This window comes from Crotalus tigris, unplaced genomic scaffold (genome assembly GCF_016545835.1).
Source record: "Crotalus tigris isolate CLP2741 ecotype Arizona unplaced genomic scaffold, ASM1654583v1 scf7180000024445.887990, whole genome shotgun sequence".
NCBI lineage: Eukaryota > Metazoa > Chordata > Lepidosauria > Squamata > Viperidae > Crotalus > Crotalus tigris.
The window spans coordinates 484,808-509,174 of NW_024100614.1; the positions used below are offsets into that span (position 1 = coordinate 484,808).

The 24,367-nt window shown below is 36.1% G+C and overlaps 1 protein-coding gene across 2 annotated transcripts in view; it reads right to left on the reverse strand.

Annotated features, from left to right (window-relative positions):
- Positions 1-612: 612 nt before the first annotated feature.
- The window catches only part of JPH1 (junctophilin 1), a 57,753-nt gene continuing 33,998 nt past the window's right edge, over positions 613-24,367 (reverse strand). The window contains exons 3-6 of one of the 2 annotated variants that reach the window (XM_039332053.1): positions 21,214-21,332; positions 14,292-14,932; positions 2,998-3,093; positions 613-2,825 (exon numbers count right to left, since the gene is read on the reverse strand). In XM_039332053.1, the coding sequence (XP_039187987.1) occupies positions 3,013-3,093; positions 14,292-14,932; positions 21,214-21,332 (841 nt within the window). In that variant the 3' untranslated portion in view covers positions 613-2,825; positions 2,998-3,012. Of the gene's footprint in view, positions 2,826-2,997; positions 3,094-11,402; positions 12,919-14,291; positions 14,933-21,213; positions 21,333-24,367 lie in introns of those variants that run through there. The other variant, XM_039332052.1, reaches the window with a different exon arrangement.

Below are 24,367 nucleotides of genomic sequence, written 5' to 3' on the forward strand. Positions count from 1 at the left end.
AAGGAGGAAGAGATTTTATATGGCCCTATCCTATTATAAAACAATGGGATAGTGCCATATAAAATGAATGTGTAATATACTATATAATTGACCAAGGTGTCTATTTGTATGAAGCACCAATTCTGTCAACCACTCCCAAGAAAAGATGTGGCTGCCTTAAAATGTTACAGGTCTTCATGCTCTTATACACTCGAAACATCTTTTGTAGACAGAATTTGAAAGGCTACACATAGATTCTGTTTTCTTACATCGGCACAAAGAGTGAAGATATTTAGAGCAAGTATAACATTCACTCAGTGAATCAATGCTTTGCTTTACTGAATACAATGAAGAAAGAAAGCATTATATTTTGGAAAGTAGCATTATAAAAGCCTGTATTTGGTCCCTTTGTATATTGATTTCTAAGAGAACCTAATATGATATATTGTTTATATAACCAAAATGAAACTGAACTTGTAAGATAGGCGTGTTTTATTTGTAAACTATTCATATGTTTTCTTTTTAAAAAAGCAAGGAAAGTGCAGAAAACATTAACTGGAGAGAGAGAGAGAGAGAGAGAGAGGGAGGGAGGGAGGGAGGGAGAGAGAGAAATAAAGGACATCTATACATTTGTAACCAATACTATTTTGTTTAATTAGAGCAAATACAGTTATGAAAACTGTACATTATCCATTTTGGTTTCCAGAAATTATAAATAAAGCAGCTCATTAGATAAAAGAGTTCATTCACAGCAAGAAATTTTAAATAGACAAAGTGACATATCATTTAAATACATCGGCAGGATTATAAGCTGTCCAAAATGTAGTGTACAGTATTACAACCAACTATAAATTACCTTTTATGTAAAATACAGCAATGCACATTTTAGAAAAATACTAACATTTTTTATTGGAGCTTTACTCTTAAAAAAGCTTATAAATCATATTTATAAACAGAAACAACATGTTTAATTTATAAATTTTAAAAAGCCATACTTTTTGGGTTTTTAAATACACATGTAATATTGTGTTATAAAATTAACATAATCAACAACTTAATTGGGACTTGTTGTAGATAAGCATGTTTACATAAGGCTTGTTAAAATTTAATGTCCCGATTCTCAATTAAGAAATATTTTTCTAAAGTAAACTATCTTTTGCTTCTTTAAAAAAACAATATAGCTGTTACATTTCATTGCTGCCTTTTTGTGTTCTTCTCATTTTCATACTGGTTAAAATTCAGTTCTGTCAACCTATTCCTACAAAAAATGCCACTATACTATTTTCTTGCACTAAGCAGCTCCAATTTCTGAGAATTATTCCAAACCATTTCAGTTAGAATGGGATGCCTTTTGTGATAACAAATGTAATTATGAGAAACCTTTCTACTAAACCATGCAAATAATAGTATTAGTAATAATAATCATTAATAATAATATACAGTAAGATTAAATATCTATTGAAAAGCATAATTTCTAAGAGCTTTAAAATAAAAGAAAACTCAAGTTCTATACCCTTTATTTCAAATTAAAATGCTGACTTTCCAAATGATCACACTGTGTACAATTTTCTGATAAATCAATAAGCATGCTCCTTTACTATATTTATTTCAGTGGGGAGCGTAAAACATGGATCACATCATCTAAACAAAGGACTGTACATCGAATTGACACAAAGAATCAAATTAAAATTTGAGGCTTAAGTTTTGAGTGGCTGAGGTAAGACGACAGACTTCGTTTAGCAACATTAAAGGCATCAAGCTGATAGTCATTGTTAAATATTTAAATGCTGTACCTGAATGTATTCAACATAAAAATGTTATGTATGATAAGTTGAATTAACACGTTTCATTGTATAATCAGGCAAGGCTTTAATCCTAGTAGAATTTGAACTCAACTGGGCAGTCTCACATTGCTGACTGACTGGCAAAACGGTTTTCAGCTTTGCTCATTCAGCATGCTGCTATAGCTTGATAAACTCTACAGCATTTTAAATAATTCTACTTGCTGGTATCACTGGGAAGATATAAACTATGGCTTAAAGTTCATCATAGTGTATTGCCTGCTAATCTTGAAAAAATGACTTTTCTATCTTACATTTTAAAATAAATATTATATCGAAATAGATCTTGCCAGAAAATATTCACACTGTACTTATAGCACAGGCTTATTTGTTTTCTCCAATACAGATTAAAAACCAGTGAAGTTTTCCAGGCTGATCAACATTATTATATTACTGCTGTACAAAGGCTTTAAATAAATAGCAAGTGAGCAGAAATCATGCATAAGCAAATGAAATGCAATCTCCCAGAAAATGGCAGAGATTTTAAAAGCAGCAGGTAATGGAATAAGACTGGTGAGTGATGCTGCTAACTATTTCTTCTAATGAGATAGGAGTGAAGATTGGAATCTCTTCCACAGCAACAGAATCCTCTGACCACATTCCTCTGGCAGTCACTTTCCCATCTCCCCCACCAAAAACATCAGACAGCAAAATAGTAAGGCAGCTGTTCGGTTCCATCAATAAAAGTGCAGCTCCATACATTTCCAGTTTAGTTACACTCTCTGTTCAAACAGATGGAGTAACCAACACACTTTATTTATTGGAGTGCTTCAGAAAGCTGGTGTGTATGATGATGATTTTTTTCCCCAACAGTGGCTGCTTGCTTCAGCTTTCAGAGGATCTCAAAAGCCCTTGGGCTGAATTTTCCAAGTTTCCACATTTCTCGTGTCCCATCCTAATTCCATGCCTCCTTCCCTGTGTCTGAACATGATTCGTGCCATTAAAAAGGCTGATGACACAACTGCTGAGAACTGTGGGATTACGCCACTAGTTGTCATGACTTCACTGAAGGATCAAAACAGTTATATCATTAAGTAACTATGTTAAATCACATTCAAGCATAGCCAAAATTAAATTGGGGAGACACGAAAGTGTACAAATTATTTTATCATTTTAAAATGGAAAAATATTGGGGAAGGGAAGAATTTCTGTATGGGAACTACAAGAACATTCTTACCTTTCTTAATTCCAATCAAGTTAGGAAATGGACAAAAAGAATGGCTAAGCCAATATTCAAGAGCATTACCATGACAATCATGATTGAATTAGGACCCTAAAAATGAAAAAAAATTAGATGTGATTATATTTGCAAAGTAAATTGCTTCAAATTATCTCATGATAACAGAATTAAAGCACTCGTTGTGGACCTTACTAAACCTTTGAAAAATGAAATATTTTGAAATCAAAAGATTTTGCTTCTGTTTAAAAATTCACATTATATTTACTTTCTGAGATGTCCAAATAGCTATAATCTCTTTGTTAAATGGAAATAAAGTAAATAACTACGATACTGTCATCTGGATTAATTTTTTTCTTTGAGAAATCAGGAAACGCCGTGAAAAGAATCAATAGCTCTATACCTTCAAATAGTTTAAATTGTAGATGTAATAAAGGTATGGTTTCCAATGCTTTTATGTCTATTAACATCAAACTATTAACTACAAATATTAAAACAAAAGATTTTGGAGAAGGCACGTATAATAGCTAAATGCTGCCCTTCTCAACTGGTAGCTCTTAATAAAGTAGTCCAATTTTCCCCAGTCTGTTCCCAACCAAACGTGTTAAACTTCATCTTTATAATCCTTACTCAGCAACACATTTGGATGGCATCAGATAGGGAAGGCACCTGTATCCAACAAACTGTGATGTTAATGAGAGCCTAAAAAGAAAGAAAAGGGGCAAAAAGCTTACCATACTTATATACTTATCACATTTTAACATTCTGCAATTTTGTGAATGGACAGACACAAAAAAAGTAACTTACATCCCTCTGAAAAGAAAGAAAATTCAGGTGTTATCTGAAGGGCCTGAATTCCTTCACAATACTGACATTTACTTTAATATAGATTTGTATTCAGAACAGAACAGAGTAACAGAGTTGGAAAGGACCTTGGAGATCTTCTAGTCCACAAGTCGGCAACCTGCGGCTCCGGAGCCGCATGCGGCTCTTTGAGCCTTCCCCGGTGGCTCCCAGCCTCCTCTGCCTTTGCAGAGAGAGACAGAGACAGAGAGAGGCAATTCCGCTTCCCTGCTTCCTTCTCTCTCTCTCTCCCTCTCCCTCCCCTCTCTCTCTCTCCCTCTCTCTCTCTCTCTCTCTCTCTCTCTCTCTGTGTGTGTGTAAAAGATTGCACTCACAGTGTTCCCCGAGGAGCTGAAAAGCTTTCTGGATGGAGCTTCTCCCTTTGCTGCGTCTCTGCAGGAAGCAGGAAGCAGGAAGGGCAGGAGAGAGCTAACTAGCCCAGCTAGGCTGACTCAGGAATTCTGGGAGTTGAAGTCCATGAGTCATAAAAGAGACGAGGTTGCTTACCCTGAGCTTGTTGGACAACAGCTTGAAGCTTGCCAGGTGAGCAGCAGATAGGAGAGAGAGAGAGAGAGAAAGAGAGAGAGAGAGGGAGGGAGGGAGGGAGGGAGAGAGAGAGAGAGGAAAGAGAGAGAGAGAAAGAAAGAGAGAGAAAGAGAGTGGGGGAAGAGGAGTGGCAGGCAGACCAAGGGCAGATAGGGAGGGAGAGAGAGACAGAGAGAGAGAGAGAGAGAGAGAGAGAGAGAGAGAGAGAGAGAGAGAGACCCTTTTGACATCTAAAATGAAGATAACACTGCATATATCCTTTTTTTAACCTGTATGTGTATGTGTATGTATGTGTATATATATATGTGTGTGTGTGTGTGTATACATATATACACACACACATATATACACACACAAACACACGCACACAAACACACACACACCTATAATAAAGGTAAAAAAGGATATATGCAGTGTTATCTTCATTTTAGATATCAAAAGGATTTTGCGGCTCCCGGTGTTTTGTTTTTGGTGGGAAACGGGTCCAAGAGGCTCTTTGAGTGTTTTGGGTTGCCTACCCCTGTTCTAGTCCAACCCCCTACTCAGGTAGGAAACTCTATACCATTTCAGACAAATGGTTGTCCAATCTCTTCTTTAAAAATTCCAGTGTTGGAGCGTTCACAACTTTTGGAGGCAAGTTCTTCCACTGATTAATTATTCTGTCAGGAAATTTCGCCTTAGTTATAGGTTGCTATTCTTTTTGATTAGTTTCCATCCATTGCTTCATGTTCTGCCCTCAGGTGCTTTGGAAAATAGCTTGACTCCCTCTTCTTTGTGGCAACCCCTGATATATTGGAACACTGCTATCATGTCACCGCTAGTCATTCTTTTCATTAAACTATACTTACCCAATTCCAACCGTTCTTTATGTTTTAGTCTCCAGTCTCCTGATTATCTTTGTTGCTCTTCTCTGCACACTTTCTACAGTCTCAACATCTTATTACATCGTGGTGACCAAAACTGGATGCAGTATTCTAAGTGTGGACTTACCAAGGCATTATAAAGTGGCATTAACACTTCACGTGATCTTGATTCTATCCCTGTTAATGCAGCCTAGAACTGTTAGCTTTTTGGGTAGCTGCAGCACACTGCTGGCTTATATTTAAGTGATTGTCCACTAGGACTCCAAGATCCCTCTCACAGTTATTACTATTGAGCCAGGTACCACTTATACTATACCTGTGCATTTGGTTTTTTTTGCCTAAATGTGGAACGTTACTTTTTTCACCACTGAATTTCATTTTGTTAGATAGCGCCCAGTGTTGAAATCTGTCAAGATCCTTCTGTATCATAAGTCTATCTTCTGAAGTGTTGGCTATAACTGCCAGCTTAATGTCATCTGCAAATTTGATGATTTCCCCATCTATCCGCTCATCCAAATCATTGATGAAGATGTTAAAGATTACTGGGCCTAAAACAGCCTTGGGGCACCCCTCTGCATACTTCCCCTCATGTAGATGCAGTTCTATCGAGAAGTACTCATTGAGTATGGCCGGTCAGCCAGCTATGAATCTATCTGGTGGTGATGCTGTCTAACCCACATTTTTCTATCTTACTGAGTAGTAGGTTGTGATCTACTTTATCAAAGCCTTACTGAAGTCCAAGTAAATTATATCCACATCATTCCTCTGGTCCACTAATTTTGTCACTTTGTCAAAAATGCAATACGTTTTGTCTGGCATGATCTGTTCTTGATAAATCCATGTTGGCTTTTGGTTATGACTTTATTTGCCTCTAGGTATTCGCTGGTTCATTGCTTATTTTTTCCAGAATCTTCCCAGGTATTGAAGTCAGTCAGGCTGATAGATCTAGCTCTCCCCCCCTTTTGTTTGAAGATGGGAACTACATGAGCTCTTTTCCAGTCCTCTGGTAGTTACCCAGTGCTATATCTTTGAAAGATATAGTTCAGTGGTTCTGAGATCATGTTATTCTGAAGAGCTTATGTTACAAATACAATGTAGTTTCATTACAATTAACAGAAATAGCTTCAAAGGACTAAGTATCATCTAACTTTCATTTCTGTTATTCTGGTATTTGTTAGGAAATTGTTGTTGTTTTAACCATTTAGTTGTGTCTGATTCTTGGAGATTTTATAGGCAAATGCTCTCCATGCTACCCTGTCAAGCACAGCTTCTTTCAATTCTTGATGTTCAACTTTGTATCAGATTTTATGTTATCAATCCAGAATGTTCTTTGCTTGCCCTTCTTCTTGTTCCACTAACTATTCCTGGCATCATTGCCTTCTCCAACAAATTTGCACACATGACATGGCCAAAGTAAATCAGACATAGTATTATGAATTTAGTTTCTAGTGATGTGTGTGGTTTTATACGATTTAAGACCACTCTATTAGTTAGTCTGGCTGTCCATGATATATACAATAATCTACGCCAGCACCACAGTTCAAAGGCGTCAGTTCTTTGATCAGCCATTCTTGGTGTCTATCTCTCATACCCATACATCATTTTAGGGAAGACTATTGCTCTAACTAGCCTGCTTTTTGTATTTATATCTCTGCTTTTCCAGATCTTATTCATGTTAACCATTTCATTGTTATGAAATACTCCCATGCTATTCATAAAGGTAGCTGATACTGGCACGAACATCTCCATATCAAGTACCAAACTTCTTTGAAGAATGATATTTCATAATATGGTTCATTTAGATTACTTGTTGTTGATTACTGTTATTTGGTTATGGAGATTTTAGTGTTACAGGTAGTCCTCAACTTACAACAGCTCATTTAGTGACCATTCAATGTTACACAGGCATTGAAAAAAGTGACTTATGACAGTTTTTCACATTTATGACTATTGTAGCATCTCCATAGTCAAGTGATCAAAATTCAGATTCTGGGCAATTGGCTCATATTTATGATGGTTGCAGTGTCCCAGTGTCATGCCATCTTTTGTGACCTTCTGACAAGCAAAGTCAATGGGGAAGCCAGATTCACTTACTTTACTATTATTTACTAACTTAATAATTGCAATGATTCATTTAACAACTGTGACAAAAAAGGTCACAAAATAGGGCAAACACACTTAACAACTATCTCATTTAGCAACAGAAATGTTGGGCTCAATTGTGGTTGTACACTGAGAACTTACCTTATGTTATTATAAATATTTTATTGGTATATTTTACTGCGGATAGTTTATTGTTATTTCTACATTACACTATAGGTATTTAAATATGTTTTATAAGCTGCCATAGGTCTAACTGGATTTTGCAAAATAAAAAAAACATTCTCTATAGCATTGGCCATGATATCTGTAATACATGCTTCACCCTCAATTTAGCATTACCCCTGACCCCTCTCAAGGGAATAAAAAATCAATAGATAATTTGCAAATATAGTTATTTTTTTGATGCTCTCTGAATTTTGTTGTTTGTTGATGTTACTTGGTTGGGTAATGAAACATCAACAAGCAAACAACCAAGCTCACAGAGCACCAGGATTCAACCCTGAGCACTAGACATTCTCTTCTAATAGCATTTTTTGTCAGATTCCTAGTACATAATGACAGTACTGCTGATGATAGTAAAAGATTGATATGAGGCTCCTGAAAGTCTTGGGTGAGGCTCGTTTAAAACTCAGAACTACATTATTAAAAGAAAATTAAAAACACAGGGAGCAATACCATACAGGCTTTAATAAATTTAATTATAATTTAATTACATTTAATTAAGCTCTGGCCTTGCTAGAGCAACTTCAAATTTAGTAATTTCCTGGTTGTTTCCTTCTCTGTTTTACTCTTCCTATATTTCAAAATATGGCCTGTGGTGAATCATTCAAGTATGACACTTACTTCAGAAAAGTTTGAGAGCCTTTGATTCAGCTGAAATAGAAATATAACTATATAAATCAAGAAGAAAAATAAAAGGAATGCTTCACACATCAGGAAGAACAGAAAAAGACACCCATATAATTGTTTAAAATATTGGAAGTGCTTTAAACAATAAAAAAACTGCAAACAAAGTGCTCTATAATAAAATTCGAAGTGCAGATCAACTTGTGTCTTTTAAAACATCTAACAGTATGACTCCAGAATGCTTTAGGGTGAAGCACTATAAATAAGGGCTTAGTGATCAGCCATGGCTTAAAATAGAAAAAGCCAAAATTAGTCTCTGCTTTCACTGACCGATTGGAACAGGTGTTTATAAGGAAGCTATAACAGAAAAGATTTATTCATGCCTGGAGAATTGTCCTTGTATAACAGTAAACTTAAGGTGTACAAAAGAGAAAAATGCAACATTTAACTCTTTTTTTCTAACACATATTATGATATGTTAGCTGGAAGGAACTATTGTACATATTAAAAGAGGGTCAATTAAGAAAGAATTTTCTTGCTGATTTTAGTTACAGGTGCATTTTATGAACAGAATCTCACTATTTATGAAGGACTATACTCAGCTCATCTTTATTGATCATCATCTATCTGGTCTTTGAAATATGTATATCATGCTGTCCTCTTTCAAGAAAAGTACCATTATGCAGAATGCAAAAAAGAAGTAAGAACTAGTTAAGACAAATAAATTAAAGGCATGAGAGACAAGGGAAAAAACGTAGGTAAAATTAGTCTATACTAACATCATTCATTCTATGTAAACATAATTTCCATGACATTCATAAACTGCTTCAGATGGAGCCTTTTCCACCTTTCACTTCTGTCTTTTTATCAATGCTACCTATTATTTCAATTGTCTTCCTTCTCATCTTCCGTTATGCAATCAGATCCTCATCCATTCTCTTGATATGACCAAATCATCTCAGCATGCTGTTTCATACTGGTCATTCATTTTTGTATTCAAATCGCATTAATTCAGCACCCATTTGTTCTTGATCCTATCTTTTCTGTTACTGTACCCTCAAGTATCAGATTCCTACTGCATTCAACTGTAGCTTTTATGTACACATCTTTCACTTCTATACAGAAAAGAATTTATTCTTATATACAGCCAATTTAATTTTTTTAGGGAATAGTAATACCTCATTTGTTCATCTTTATTAAACATCATTATAAATGTAAACAGTTAGAACAATTAATCAGTGGAACAACCTGCCTCCAGAAGTGGTGAATGCTCCAACACTGGAAGTTTTTAAGAAGAGATTGGACAGCCATTTGTCTGAAATGGTATAGGGTTTCCTGCCTGAGCAGGGGGTTGGACCAGATGACCTCCAAGGTCCCTTCCAACTTTATTATTATTATTATTTATTAAATTTATATGCTGCCCATCTCTCTGCCCTCCTTTTTTTTACCATGTATATATAAGTTGGAATTATTCACATCATTTTCCCTCTCAAAAATAATTACCCTTGTTTTGGATACATGAATTTCAGAGCCATACTCTTGTTCCACCATACTATCTAATATTTGCTGAAAATCATTCAGATTCTTAATCCACAAGCTGTAATCATCTGCATATAAGAGTACATGTCTATCATATTCTCTAGTGATGCACCTCTAAAATGATCAGAAGCATTCTTTATGCATTTATCAACAAATATTTCAGATAACTAAGAGGGCATCACAGATACTTTTATCAGTGATTGCTCATTGTTGAACTATTTGCTAAACACTTCATTTACCTTTCATTATTTACTGTTTTTTCTATATTCATTAATCAGTTTTCCACTCCACATATGCACATAATTTTCAATATTATGTGGATTCTCTAAATCAGCAAACACATTTTATTACATTAATAAATTTCTCAAATGATCTGCATTAGTAATCCAAATAAGGAATTAGCCTTGGAAAGATCTCTTCTAGTGAAATTGTGGGCTGGAAGGATTAGTTGTGTAACTTATTACACAGTTCTCTTCATTTCAAGTCTAATTAATTTTATTCACACACACATACACAAACACACACACACACACACACACACACACAGAGAGAGAGAGAGAGAGAGAGAGAGAAGAGAGAAGAGAGACAGAACTTATTCAAGCTATTGTCTTTCATATTTTATCATTGGATTTTATCTCCAATAGGTGTTTTTTTGGCATTCTTTCTGCTGAGGAATGGCACATATGATAGACTTTACTGAAATGGTCTAGGACAGGGGTGTCAAACTCGCAACGTCATGTGACGTGTCATGATGTATCACAATTTTTTTTCCATTGTCGACAATGGGGTGTAAAAAAATTGTAAAAAAATTGCATCAAGGAAATACTGAGTGGGTATGAATTGTTGAAAATAATGTAATTGGTGTTTGTATGACAAATATGCCCATTAGGTGCTAAAGACTAAAATTCTCTGTTGTTTGGAATAGGCAAAGCTATAACACTTATGATCTTTTAGTTTTTAAAAAGGAGGCAAGCAGGCAAACACAAATATACAGCTCTCTCTAAGATCAGGGCTTTACCACCAGTGCTTAGCAAAGTGTCAAAAACTTGATGACTTGATGACTACTGATTAGAGTCATTTGTTGTTATAGAAATGACTAGTTTATAATATTATGGAAAAGTAAAAAGTTGAGGTTCAATGTTAACGCTTCCTTCTACTGCAACAGAGAAAGTCTGTTCTTTTTCCCTTCTCCCCCTCACCTTTCCCCCCCTTTTCCTCCCCACTGCATCCTACTATTTGTTTTTCATTTTTGTATTTTATTCTATAATCTAATAAAATATTATAAACTGTCAAAAAAAGTAAAAAAGTACCAGTTTTAATTTCTTCGGTGGCTGTTCCTTTGCTGAATCACTTTCCCTTTGCACTGACAAATGTATGATGAATTTATCCATGTTTATTAATATGCACCACTACCAGCTAGCTCAGGGGTCTTCAAACTTGGCACCTTTAAGATTTGTGGACTTCGACTCCCAGAATTCCTCAGCCATCATAGCTGGTTGAGGAATTCTGAGAGTTGAAGTCCACAGGTCTTAAAGTTGCTAAGTTTGTAGACCCTTGAGCTTGCTGGTCGGCCCTTCTTCCTCTTTCCCTCTCCTCTTCTTCCTCCCTGCCTTCTGAGCTCTCCTTCAACTGTGTAGTAAGAATGCACCCCCCCAGTCCCTTCCCTGTACTCTTAAAGACACAGGAATCAAGTGCAAAGCAAGAAAGACTCACAAAAGCCTCCCAGAATAAAGAAACACTAAACTCTGGTGTTTTTTTTCTTTAAGCTGCCTCTGGCATGTCTCAGTTTAAACAATGTAGCAAAGGCTCAGCCATTGCAAAAAGCGATAACTTTAAATTAAGCCTGTTTACCTACAAAGAAACCTTGCTAAAAGCCATAGACAGACTCAAGATAAGGGGGTAAAACTAATTACATTTGTTTAAAGGAATTAAACCTATGGAAGCCAACATTTTGCTAGCCTTTGTAAAAAAGACTAAAATATTCCAATAACCAAAGCACACAAACTGAGCCTCTGAATTACAAAACGCTGTAAAAACTGTATAAAAATCCTTATGGTAATCCATTCAAGCTGCCAGCTGAACAGGAACCCACTGGCTTCCGAAATAAACCCACTTCCTTTCCGACATGCTCGTCTCCCGGCTTTTCATTTCATCAGCGCTGATTGCATTCTCCTGGTTGGAGAAAATGAACCAGGGGACCTTTTCATCCAGCAACAGCTGCTTCTTCCCTGTCTCTTTTTCCTCCCTGCCTGCCGAGCTTTCCTTCCATAGCTTCTTCTCCATCCCCTTCTCTTTTTTTCCCTTTCCCACCAAAGCCACCTCCATTTATATCCTCTCCTCTCCTTCAGTTTACCTCTAGCTCCGCGCTGCTTCCGGAATGGCCAAATAGCTGGAGCCGTGCCGGCACTCCTGGGGCTTCTATTGAACCCTGATAGTCCTACAGCTCCGGCTGCCTCTCCCTTAGGCTTGGGTCGCTTCGGCTCATTCCCCTCCCCTGCTACACTTCTCTAGGATGGTTGTGTACCACATGCCACATTCCAAAGTACCACAGGTGGTACACGTACCACCAGTTAAAAAGCACTGCTCTAGATTACCTATTCAGCAAATCGTATGTCTGTTTGACAGCTAGTTCAAAATTCTTGTTTTTTTTCACTCTTTTTAGTAAAATCATTACATTCAGGTTCCCAGCACAAAGTACATACGGAAATTCAATTATTCTACTAAGTTGGTATCTTGTATTTAGAAAAGCTTATTTATCAGATATGTGCATAAATATGTTTTTCACAATGCTGTTTCTCTATGAAAAAGTTCTGAGAGTAATCTTTGGTAATATATGCATATGTATGTATCTTTCTCTCTTATTAAACTGCAGGTGATTTTTGTTATGTTTTACAGATAGTTCTTGACTTATGACCATTTCTGCGACAAGAAGATTCATCATTAAGAGGCACAGTTGTTAAATGAGGCATCATGTGACCACACTTGATTTTACAACCCTTTTTGCTGAAGTCATTAAACAAGACATCACGTAATTGTGATTTGTGACCTTTCTTGCTGGTTTCTCCATTGATGTTGCTTGTCAGAATCTAGGAGATGATCACCAATAGTGATAACGTGATCCTGAGATGCCACAACCAAGGTAAATGTGAGCTGGTGTTCCAGTGTCCAGATCATGGAACCACTGCAACAGTTGTAAGTATGAGAACCAGTCGTAAGTAACTTTTTTCAGCACTATTATAACTTTAAATAGTTGCTAAATAAATGGTTGTAAGTCGAAGACCATCTCTATAAAGGTTTATTTTATACCTTTAAAATTTCAAAACACTCAAGCACTTCATTACGTTCCCCACTGTGCACCTGCTTATTATATAGTAATCCCTTTTTCTCCAATCTCTCATTTCTGCAAGGGAGTCCAAAAATATTCATAGGTTTATGTCTGAAGTCTGCCCACAGATTTTTTAAATAATATTTAAGTCTGAGAACTGTGAAACCTACTTGAAAGCCTTTTTTTCCTGGTAGTAATTTATGGCTATATCATAGTCTTTCTGAAATTTCTAAACATTTTCTCTTTCAATTTCTTCACTGACAACTTAGAATATTTTGATACTTAATTGAATCCATTTTCCATCTACACAATAGTTCCTCGGCCATTTGCTGTCACAAACCATAAAAGAATAATAAAGCTACCCTCAAGCTTAATGGCTGGCAAGGTATTCTTTCTTTCAAATGCTTCATTGATTTTTCTCCAAATATATTTTGGGTGACTGAGCCCAAACAGTTCATTTTTTTAATAATTCAAAATACTTTATTCCCAAACATTTCACATTTACTAAGACTTTATTTCCCTTATTTTAGATAATGATTATGTTTCTGGTAAGATTTTCTTATTGCAACTCTATCAGTATAGATGAGTATGCAGCTAACCTTGAAGAAGGAATGCAATAGTGGTTAAATGAAGATTAATTTAGCCCAGGAAAGGAAGAGGAAACGAGAAAGAAATTCAGGACTGCACTGATTCTCTTTGGTATAGGAAAAGGCAGTGGGAAATTCAGGGCAGAATGTATTACAGTAGAGTAACTCTGACAGTTGATTATCCAGCCTGTTTGAAGACCTCCAAGTAAGGAGATGTTACTTTAATTCTAAGTTCATGTGGCAACTTTTTCCATCATATAATCAGGAATTTCCTGATACATACCTGAAATTTTAATATTCCTTGAAGTTTTAACTCACTGGTTCTGGTCTTTGTACAACAGAGAACAAGCCCACTTCCTTTTCTATATAACAGCCCTACAAATATTTGAAAGTTACAACCTACAACTTGCCATGGCCAACTCACTGCGGCCAACTCACTGCAGGATAACTCAACAAATACAAAAGTTAAATTAATTTAGATAAAATGTGGTCACCAATAATAAAAATGACTTAATCAATTAATACAGCACTGAATTATCCAGCGGTGAGTTGTCGTGCAGCAAGCTGGCTATGGCAACTTTTGCTTATAGACTAAACATCCTTTAATCATTCCTTACAGTGCTTTCAATCTACCATACCTACCAAACTGATTTCATTTTCCACTGAAGAGAAGTCACTATTAGCTGGATTCTTTGGTGCAGAAGATTCCAATTTCTTTAATGATTCTTTGGCATCTAACTGATTCCCAGCTCTGGTGGGACTTGGCTTCTGAGCTGATGCTGCTGGTTTAGCTGCTGAAGATGATGGGTTGCTGTGGTCCTTGTCTTCCCCAAGCTCATACGGATACAGTGTTGGATTAGTTTTCACATAATACCCATGGTAATGATCGTGCAACTCTCCATTCTCTTTGCTCTTGGGATTGTTGCGAGGTGAAAACTTTTGATGGTGTTTGGCCATCATTTCCTCTTTCACAGCAGGTGCTTTAGAAAATACAGGTTTGTGGACTACTTGTACAATGTTTTCACTTATTAAATTCTTTTTTTCATGAATAAGTCTGTTTTCTGGGGTGGAATTCTGTTTTCTTCCTTGTTCTGCAGGAGAGGGCTTGGCAGAGGAGGCTGAGCTATGCTTATGGCTTTCTTCTGGACTCCCAGGAGGTGTCGTGCCCTTTCGATAGAAATGAGGAGATTCTCTTGGTATAGGAGGATTTTCCTGAGCTTTTTCTTCCGGTATTTCCTTAATTTCCCCTCCTTCTTGAAATCGCTGCTTAATATAATCAGGACCTGAAATTAAAAACAAACCAACCATAACTTGATTGAAATACTATGTTATTGAAGCAACAATAAGGAACTCTATTAGATTTCTTACTGGAAATCCTCTTTTTGTTCATGTCACAAAAAATACTCATAATGCCCATAATAAAAAAATGCAAAAATCCATAAAAGGAATAATATCCTAGTAATACTTTGAAATTGTTATTTTTAGTTTGTTTTGTAATTATGAATTATTTTCCTTAAGAATTAAAGATGTCCACATTTTCTTATTGTAAGAAAAGAAAAACTTCGTTATAAAGTATTTTTATATTTGTGCTTTTCTTTCAATAAAGACAGCTACTGACAGTGAAATACACTTTCAAAATTATTGGTTTCCTGACCTGTGTCAGCAAAATATACAGTATTTGGAAGTTTATATCACATGTCTTTCTGAACTCAAAGAACTGTCACTCCCATGTGAGTAAATTACATTCACTTTGTAAGGAGATGAGTGGTTTCTAAATAAGATAAAAAATAAATAAAATTCATACTGATACTATTTAACAAGTAAGCCCATGTATGTCAATTATTATATCAGAAATAAAAGTTAACTTTAAAAATAATTAACTGTGAACAATCAGAATTGTTGTAACATTATCAGTGGAAATTTAAATTTTCCACTATTTGAAACATGTAAACATGGCTCAGGAATTCTGGGAGTTGAAGTCCACGAGTCATAAAAGAGCCAAGGTTGACTACCCCTGATGTAACTTCTGCAAAGCAACGCAGGCTGCAAGATCATTTTTCCAAAGCAGCTTCCAGAATGAAATCTCACTTATACCATTACAATTTCTTTTAATTCCTTTCACCTTGTCTCCATCTTTTCAGTATTGCAATTGCCAATATCCAATGCAGACATATGCAAAGAAGGGACTATCACTTTGCTTCTCCATGACATTCTGCTTTTCCATACACAGCCTAAAATAGCATTAGCGCTTTTGCACTTGTATCACATTTCAATTACATGGGCTGAACCTGCAGTGTTTGGCAGTTAACTTTGATAGGTGCAGGATCAGATTTCTCATCTAATGTGCTGACTCCTATCACCTCTAAATTAGTTTCACAGCATTAATTTTGATTAATTTAAGCTTCTTCCTTTCACTCAATTGCTATTTCTTTCTATTTTTTCTTTTTCTTGTTTATTAAAAGCATTACAATTCCCAGTTTCACCTACCTTTGTATAATAAAAGCAATACAGGTGATATTATTTTGGTAATACTAACAATCTGTCTCTGTGGTCTTTGGAGGTTTTGTGAATTTCACTGGCATTTAATCATAATTCACTTCTAATTAAACCCTTTGCTATGTATTTCTGCAATGGTGTGTGTGTGTGTGTGTATACATTCTCAGATTAGTAAGCAGCATTCCTTTATCTTGAGTTCATGTCTTTATTGAATAATTAGTGCTGAGCTATTTACCCAGTTTGTATATCATGATCTGTATACACACTATGCACTGCATAGTAAGGATTGTCCTGTAAGTGGCTAATTTAAAACTGGACAAGTTTGTTCTAAAAATGCAAATATACTGTGTAGTGCTAACTATGATATACAAATACAGGTGGCAAAAAATGTTCAGCATTCATACATCAAACTAAAGTGCATATTTTCAGAGCAATTCTCTCTGTTCCTGAATCTGTTAGTATCAATACAACAGCAAGTTTAAAAAAGTGCAGTATTATTATATTGAAATATAATGTTTCCAGGTGTTCTCCAGATATGCTGGGCTGCCAGTTCCAGAGAAACCATCACTATAGCCTAAAAAGTCTAACACTGTCCTGGAAGACCCTAAGTAGAAAAAAATGCACACTATATGTGGCAGAAGACAGAAGAAATCCTGTAAAGCAAGAGTCCTCAACCTTGGCAACTTTAAGATTTGTGGACTTCAACTCCCAAAATTCCTCAGCCAGCTTTGCATAAAAAAGCTTTGCTGGCTGAGGAATTCTGGGAGTTGAAGTCCACAAGTCTTAAAGTTGCCAAGGTTGAGGACCCCTGCTGTACAGAGCTGGGTTTTCTCCCAGGCATCGGCCTAAGATGTGGGTTGAGCTGAGAGGCTGTTAGATGTGGTGCCAGATGTGGAAGAGTGGTTTTGTTTTTATCTCTGTCTTAACTGAGTGTTGTAAGCTGATTAGGAATCATTATAGTTCATACTGTCTTTATCTATAGCCACAGAATATAGCCAAACCTGAGATATATTTTTTTTATCACCTGGCTGGTGATGCTGACTGGGAGAGAAATTTGAATATATATATATGTTAGATTTTCAATATTGCAATCTGTCAAATTCCATTTAAAGGGATTTTAAGGGACTGTACTTCTTTTCTGATTTAGTTTTAATTTGGATATTATTTTATATTCTGTTTATTTTTTGCAATTTTCAGAAATAAAGAGTAAAATTTTATTTAAAAAGATACAAACCTTTGAAATTCATTAAAATGTAGCATGTGACAAAGAGATTAAAAGGTTAGCTTTTAGTTAATTATTAGAAATTACTGGAATGAATCCAGCTAAGTCATTCTGTTGATGGAATTGCCCTTTCTCCTACATTTAAAGTCTGTTCTGGAGAACTAGCAAATCAGGTGCATTATACGATTCTTTCCTAATTATACACTCTAAAATGTATAGTTTTAAGATGGATTATTGGTAATCTTCCAATGTCAATAAAATTATGGTTGACAGCTCATCTTGATGTGAGAGCTTCCTCCCATTTCAATTATGCATCAGGTGGCTAGATTTTGACCTGGATTTACCTTGCAAATCTTCCAGAGCACCTTTGCTTTTTTCTACCTATTGGGTAACTTGGTAGATAGCTAAATCTCAATTCCAAGCAATCACCTGTTCTTGCCCAGGCCTGCCCCCATCACAAACTAAGGAGAGTGATTAGTGATGGTTTTTCTCACTGGGTGGTGATGCTGACTGGGAGAGAAAAATGAACTTGGGAAAATTCACCTAAGCTTAAACTGATCTACAATAAAGCTGTAAGGAGAAAACCACTTGCAAATATCTTTACTGTATGGTAGCAGATTAGAGCCTGACCGTTGGACCATACAAATCATACAATGATATCTTTTCTGTTGACTCAGGCTGGAAAAACACATATTAAAAAAGTCTTTTGACCTACCATGTTTTTAAAAGTTAGGTTATGAATATTTTGAGACTCAATTTAACTGAAACTTAAATCAAAATGGGTTTTAAAGAATGGTTGCTTCTTTTGTTGTTCCTGTTAAACTACAGAACATCTGGGGAGTTGCACTGGCTGAAAATCCAATGTTTATGAATTATTTCTGTCAGTGGATGATCACTTAAATATAAGCAAGTAGTACGCGGCAGCAGCCAAAAAAAGCTAATACAATCCTTAGTTGTTTAAACAGAGGCATAGAATAAAAATGATGTGAAGTATTAATACTGTTTTATAAATCCTTATAAGACTACACCTGGAATACTGCATCCAGTTTTGGTCACCACATTACAAAAAAAATGTTGAGACTTTGGAAAGAGTGCAGAGAAGAGCAACTAAGATGATTAAGGGCCTGGAGACTAAAACATATGAAGAATAGTTGCAGGAATTGGCAAGTCTAGAGAAAAGAAGAACTATTGATGACATGATAGCAGTATTCCAGTATTTGAGGGGCCACCACAAAGAAGAGGGGGTTAATTTATTCACCAAAGTACCAGAGGGCAGGACAAGAAACAATGGATTGAAACTAATCAAGGAGAGAAGCAACCTGGAATTAAGGAGAAACTTCCTGACAGTGAAGACAATTAATCAGTGGAACAGCTTATCTTCAGAAGTTGTAGATGTTTCATCACTAGAGGTTTATAAGAAAAGACTGGACAGCCACCTATCTGATATGGCATAGGGTCTCCCACTTGAGCAGGAGGTTAGAATAGAAGACCTCCAAGACCTCTGATTGATTGATTGGTGATCTGAGTTTGGTTGTTTGCTTGCAGACATTTCATTATATGTACTTCTCAACTTATAGCCACAACTGGGATCAGAATTTCTGTTGTTAAGTAAGGTAGTTCTTAAATGATTCATGCCCAATTTAATGATCTTTTTGTTGTTAAGTGAGTCAGTGCAGTTGTTAAGTGAATCATGCAGTTATTAGTGATTCTGGCTTCCCCCATTGACTTTGCTTGTCAGAGGTCAGCTGGGAAGGTCACAAATGGTGATCACATGATTCCAGGATGTTGCAAAACTATCATAAATATATCCCAGTTGCCAAATGTCTGAATTTTGATCCTATTGTAACGGTTGTAAGTGCAAGGATCAATTGTAAGTCACTTTTTCAGTTCTGTTGTAACTTTTAATGGTCACTAAACAAATGATGGTCAGTTGAGAACTGCCTTTACCTGATTATCAGAGCTATGTCATCCAGTCAAGTAATGAAATGCCTGTAAGCAAACAACCAAGTGCAGAGCACAATAATGACTCCATAGTTTAACACTGATATACACATACATACATACATACGTTCTCTTAAATTGGAATTTATTACCATTTATAGACAAAATGCACATGTACATAACTGTAAGCAAAAATATGTTATGTTCTCTCATTTCAGTTACACATTTTTTTTCTGTTATAGCACATTCAACTGAAATTCTCAGGATATTTTGCACAAATATATATCCCAATACAAACAGTAAAAGATGCTAAATCATTCTGAAAATGGCAAGAAGTAAATATGGTTTTATCTGAAAAGGTTTAAAGCAGTACTTTTTTTGTAAAAAAAAAAAAAAAAGGTGCCGGAACTCACACACGTCATACAACCTGCCTACCCTACAATGTTCCATCCAAAAAATGTGCCGGAACTCCATTCTGGGCGTTCTATGACAAAAAAAGCCCTGGTTTAAAGTAACTAATAGCAATAGCACTTAGACTTATATACTACTTCACAGTGCTTTACAGTCCTCTCTAAGCAGTTTACAGTGTCAGCATATTGCCCCTAATGATCTGCGTCCTCATTTTACCGACCTCGGAAGAATGCAAGGCTGAAACAACCTTGAGCCAATGAGACTTGAACTACTAACTGCTGGCAGCCAGGAGTCAGCAAAAATAGCCTGCAGTACTGCATTCTAATGCTGCACCACCAGGTTCCTTAAATTGTGAGAGAATCCTTAGTGTGACAGAAAGCTCACAATTTCAGCCTTAGCAAAGGATACAGTATATTTGATTCAAAGGGTAACTGAATCCCGCACTTCAATTAAAAATAAATAAATAAAAAGTTTTAAAACTAAACAGTATTTTACAAAGACCATGAGTCTTGCAGTGCATACAACAGTTGTTCCTAACCTGATATTCCCTACTCGTGCTGGACAGATGGGAATTTAGCAGGACAGCTCAGAAAGGCCTCAGACTGGAGAAAATTGATGCCGAGACTCCAGTCCAGAAGTAGACCAATGCTGCATTAAAGAGGGGAAGAATAACTCATATAATACCGAACTGAGGACAGCTATGTCTTCTCTTACTGGATTTTTTTTTCTCCAGACAGAGCTAGGCTTTATAGGTCACTTTTTTTATTTTTAGTTCTGTAGATTTATCCTGTGATTGGCCATTAAATGTCAGAAGCCTTGCTTTACACGTTAAGCTCTTTTTGATTAGAATAGTGTAAAATTATATTTTCCTATAATACTGACTTTCAGGACATTTTGGCCTAAGAGGGTGTTGCTTAGCTACAATTAGGAAACGTAAGGAACTGCCAGGATCCAGAAAAGGAACTACCAGATCTTACTAACATACAATGTGCTCTCAAAGCTGCTGGTTGTAGGGGTGAGCTGTTGCAAAGAACTGAAACTTCTCCGAACTTTCTCTGAGCTGAAATACGCACACACACACACACACACACACACACGTACGCACACACACACTATAAACTTCCACAATTTTTATTGATTTGAGTTATTGCCTCTTTGAAGATTCAAGATTGCAGTTAAAGCAGATGTTAAATTCACAACACTTTGGTTTCATTGGTGGCCAGGATTTTATTTACACAAGGATGGCTAGTGCATTAGCAATATACTAAAATGTTAAGTATTTTCTCTCACAAATAATTTGCAAATTCACAAAAGATATAAAAGTTACCATAACTTTCTGTAATAAAAAGATGACATTAGGTATCTTGCCTTCCTTCCCAGGACATGCATTCTTACGAGACAATCCACACTATCTCAAAGCTATTAATTCATGAATTTTTAAAAGCAATATAATGCATTGTATTATGTAAATAAAGCAAAGATTCCTTCTGTCACCTGGTTGATAGAAACCCGGAGATAGTTCTCTGGCAACTGCTCTAGCAACATCACATTCCTGACGTGCAGACTGAGAGGCTTGTTCTGCAGCATCTGCTTTAGCTCTTGCATGTGCAGTTCTGTAGGGGACACAGAAATGTTCCTGAGCATAAGAGTTCTGATACAAGAACATCCCTACTTCTGGAAAAGAGATTATACATATACGTATGTATATTTAGGCATACTATAAAGGCTACTAGTGTTAAATAATTTTGAAACTCTTGCATAATGTACATCAACACATTTCTTACTGTTTTTATAACAGAATATATAGTTATACTAAAACAATTTGATGTCTGAAGAATTTTGACATAAGTAAATTGAATATTTTAAACATAAGGTACCTATGACCTTCCAAATGTAGTTGAGTGACAACTTTCAGATTCAAATAATCAGTAACAAGGAGAGTGATGGGAAATCTACTTTAGCAATATTTGGAAGACCACAGGCTACAGATCTTTGGAGGTTTTAGTTTTGCAAAAAAAAAAAAAAAAAGTTAGAGGGAAATGACAGAGGTTTAGAAATCTGTCCTGGTATGCCAGCGGCCTTTTCTATACCCCGCACTCCTAGAACGCTTCTTATATATTCTCGCACCCCTTACAAAAGTTTGAAATAATGGCAACGAATTATGCGTATACACTATAATTTTGAAAATCCAAGTTTTTGCACCCCTTGGAATATCGACTCTCACTCCCAGGGGGTACGAGCACTCCTGGTTGGGAACCCCTGTGGTATGCAGTTAGTACAGCATTTCTTTTCCTCTGATACAGAACACTCGAAGTGGTCAAATTCAGACAGACAAAAGTACATCTTCAGAGATCCATTTACCACCACCCAAACTTAGCCTCCTGTCATGTTCCTAAAGGCTTTCAATAATCATGAAGAACAGGGGTCTAAGCTTCAAGTTAGCAGAGAACTTTGCCCATTTCTTCAGAACTGACAGATTCAGTTCTCATCCATGATAACTGCAAGAGGTGCTTCCCCCATCATCTTGCTAGTCCAGCTCAACTGATGTCCAATTCTGAGCCATTTTATTGTCTAGATGTTCTGCAAATTCTTCACATAGCCCAACAAATGTCTTCTGGTCTATTTCTATACAGCAGTTAAAATAAAACTAACAAGGAAGGGTCTTCAAGTCCTATTATACATATTTTTCCTGGAAAAAGATTATACAGTGTATTAAATAGCAAACCCAGAAAATTAAAAAGTAGCATTTTGCAGATTAAAATTTTTTACAGCAATATTGCTCTTACGACCTTAGAGATAATCTTAAACTTTCATTGAGGACTGATTTCCTGCAGAGGGGAGGACCTTTTAAAATAACCATCTCTGCATTGAAGGCAAGCAACAACTCTTAGGCCACAATATGAGAGTGGGTATTCTTCTTAAGACTGTAGATCAGGCATGTCAAACTGCCGGCCCACGGGCCAGATACATCACACCAAAACCGTGCCCATCCCATTGCCGGCAATGGGGAAAAAGTCCTGATATGTCGCGCAACATCATGTGACGTCGCGATTTTAACATACCTGCTGTAGATCCTTGTCTGTGAGTTGATATAACTGGAAACTTTGCCATGAAACTTTGTCTCAAGATGTTCAGGGCTTTGTATACGAATTAATTCCTTTATATCAAATTGGGTTTGGTAAGAGACTGTCACCCAAACATATTTTTAGATGAATAAATTATAGGTAAACTATGGTATACTTATTAGCATCCCAGTCATTGTACTGTGTACCAACTGTAACTTCTGAACCTGTCTCAACTAATCTTTAACCCTGAAATAATTATAGTAATCCAATCTTGAAGTTCCCAATGGATGGATGAATCATCATAGTCTAGCTATCTCATTTGGAATGGTGCAGATACCAATAGAAATAGGAATCAGGTGCTCAACCACAGGTGTCACCTGGACTCAATTGATAGTTACTGTCTAGGAGCAATGCAACTCCAGCCACAGCAGGTAAGTCTCCTAGTTTATGTATCTCGATATCAGCTTTTCTGCCTTATCAAATTCATTTTAGATTAGTAGTCTCTATCCAGTCCACCACATATTAGAGCAAACATATCAAACTCGTGATGTCACATGACATCGCGCAACGTATCGGGGCGGTTTTGCCACTGCCGGCAATGGGGTGGGTGCAGCTTCTGGATGACAATGATGATATTAAAAGTTGCTATGAGATCAAACAAGAGCAACAGACTAAACTATTTCTGTCCCTTTCTTGGCATAGGTCACACATTAGCACAATCAGACAATCCCATTAATACATTTTGCATAAGCCTTCTGCACTTAAAAGAAACTCAGCTTGTTGGTTCATGTGATATATGCATGATGTAGAAGTTATATCTAGCAGTAGTGCTAAAAATGAATAAAATTAACATTTTTACTAGTGAAGTATTTAAATGAAAGAATAAAGCAACAGATCTCTGGTAGTATAGAACTTGCCAACACTTTCAGCTACTTTGATAGTTATGGATCTTGTGGATCTCATCAAAGGATCTATCCATTTGCAAACTTGTTGCCATCCATTCACAAACCTGTTGCCATGATGGTGCAGCCCAATGGAAAACAACAAGTCACATGTTGAGGATTTTTCAGCATCACACAGGGATCTCTAATTCTTCTGAAAACCATTTCCGGAAAACAAAAGAACCACAAAGCTTATTGATTTATCTAATTAATATGGATACTATCAGCATCTGATTTCTAAAGGCAAACCATAAATTAAGTAAGGTTCATTGTTATTTTTAAAAAAGGTAATATAAAGTCTATTGACACAATCCTTTTATCAAAATATTTTACATAAAACATTAAGACTAGGGACTAAATTAATCTTTGTTATTAATACTTGCATGTCTGTTTAAAAAAACAAATGAAGCAAAACAGCTAGCACACCAAAAAGATGAATGAATTTCAGAAACTTATTCAACCTTGTAGCAATTACTATTATCTCAGTCACTCTGATATTCTTTACCATTGCTTAAAACATGAGCAATTAAGACAAGAAATATACTGATGTGGGAGTAATAACTCTCAGAAATAAAGATAAAGATAAGAGCAGGTAATATCAAAGGAAAATAACAAACAAAATGTGTATATTTCACAGCACAA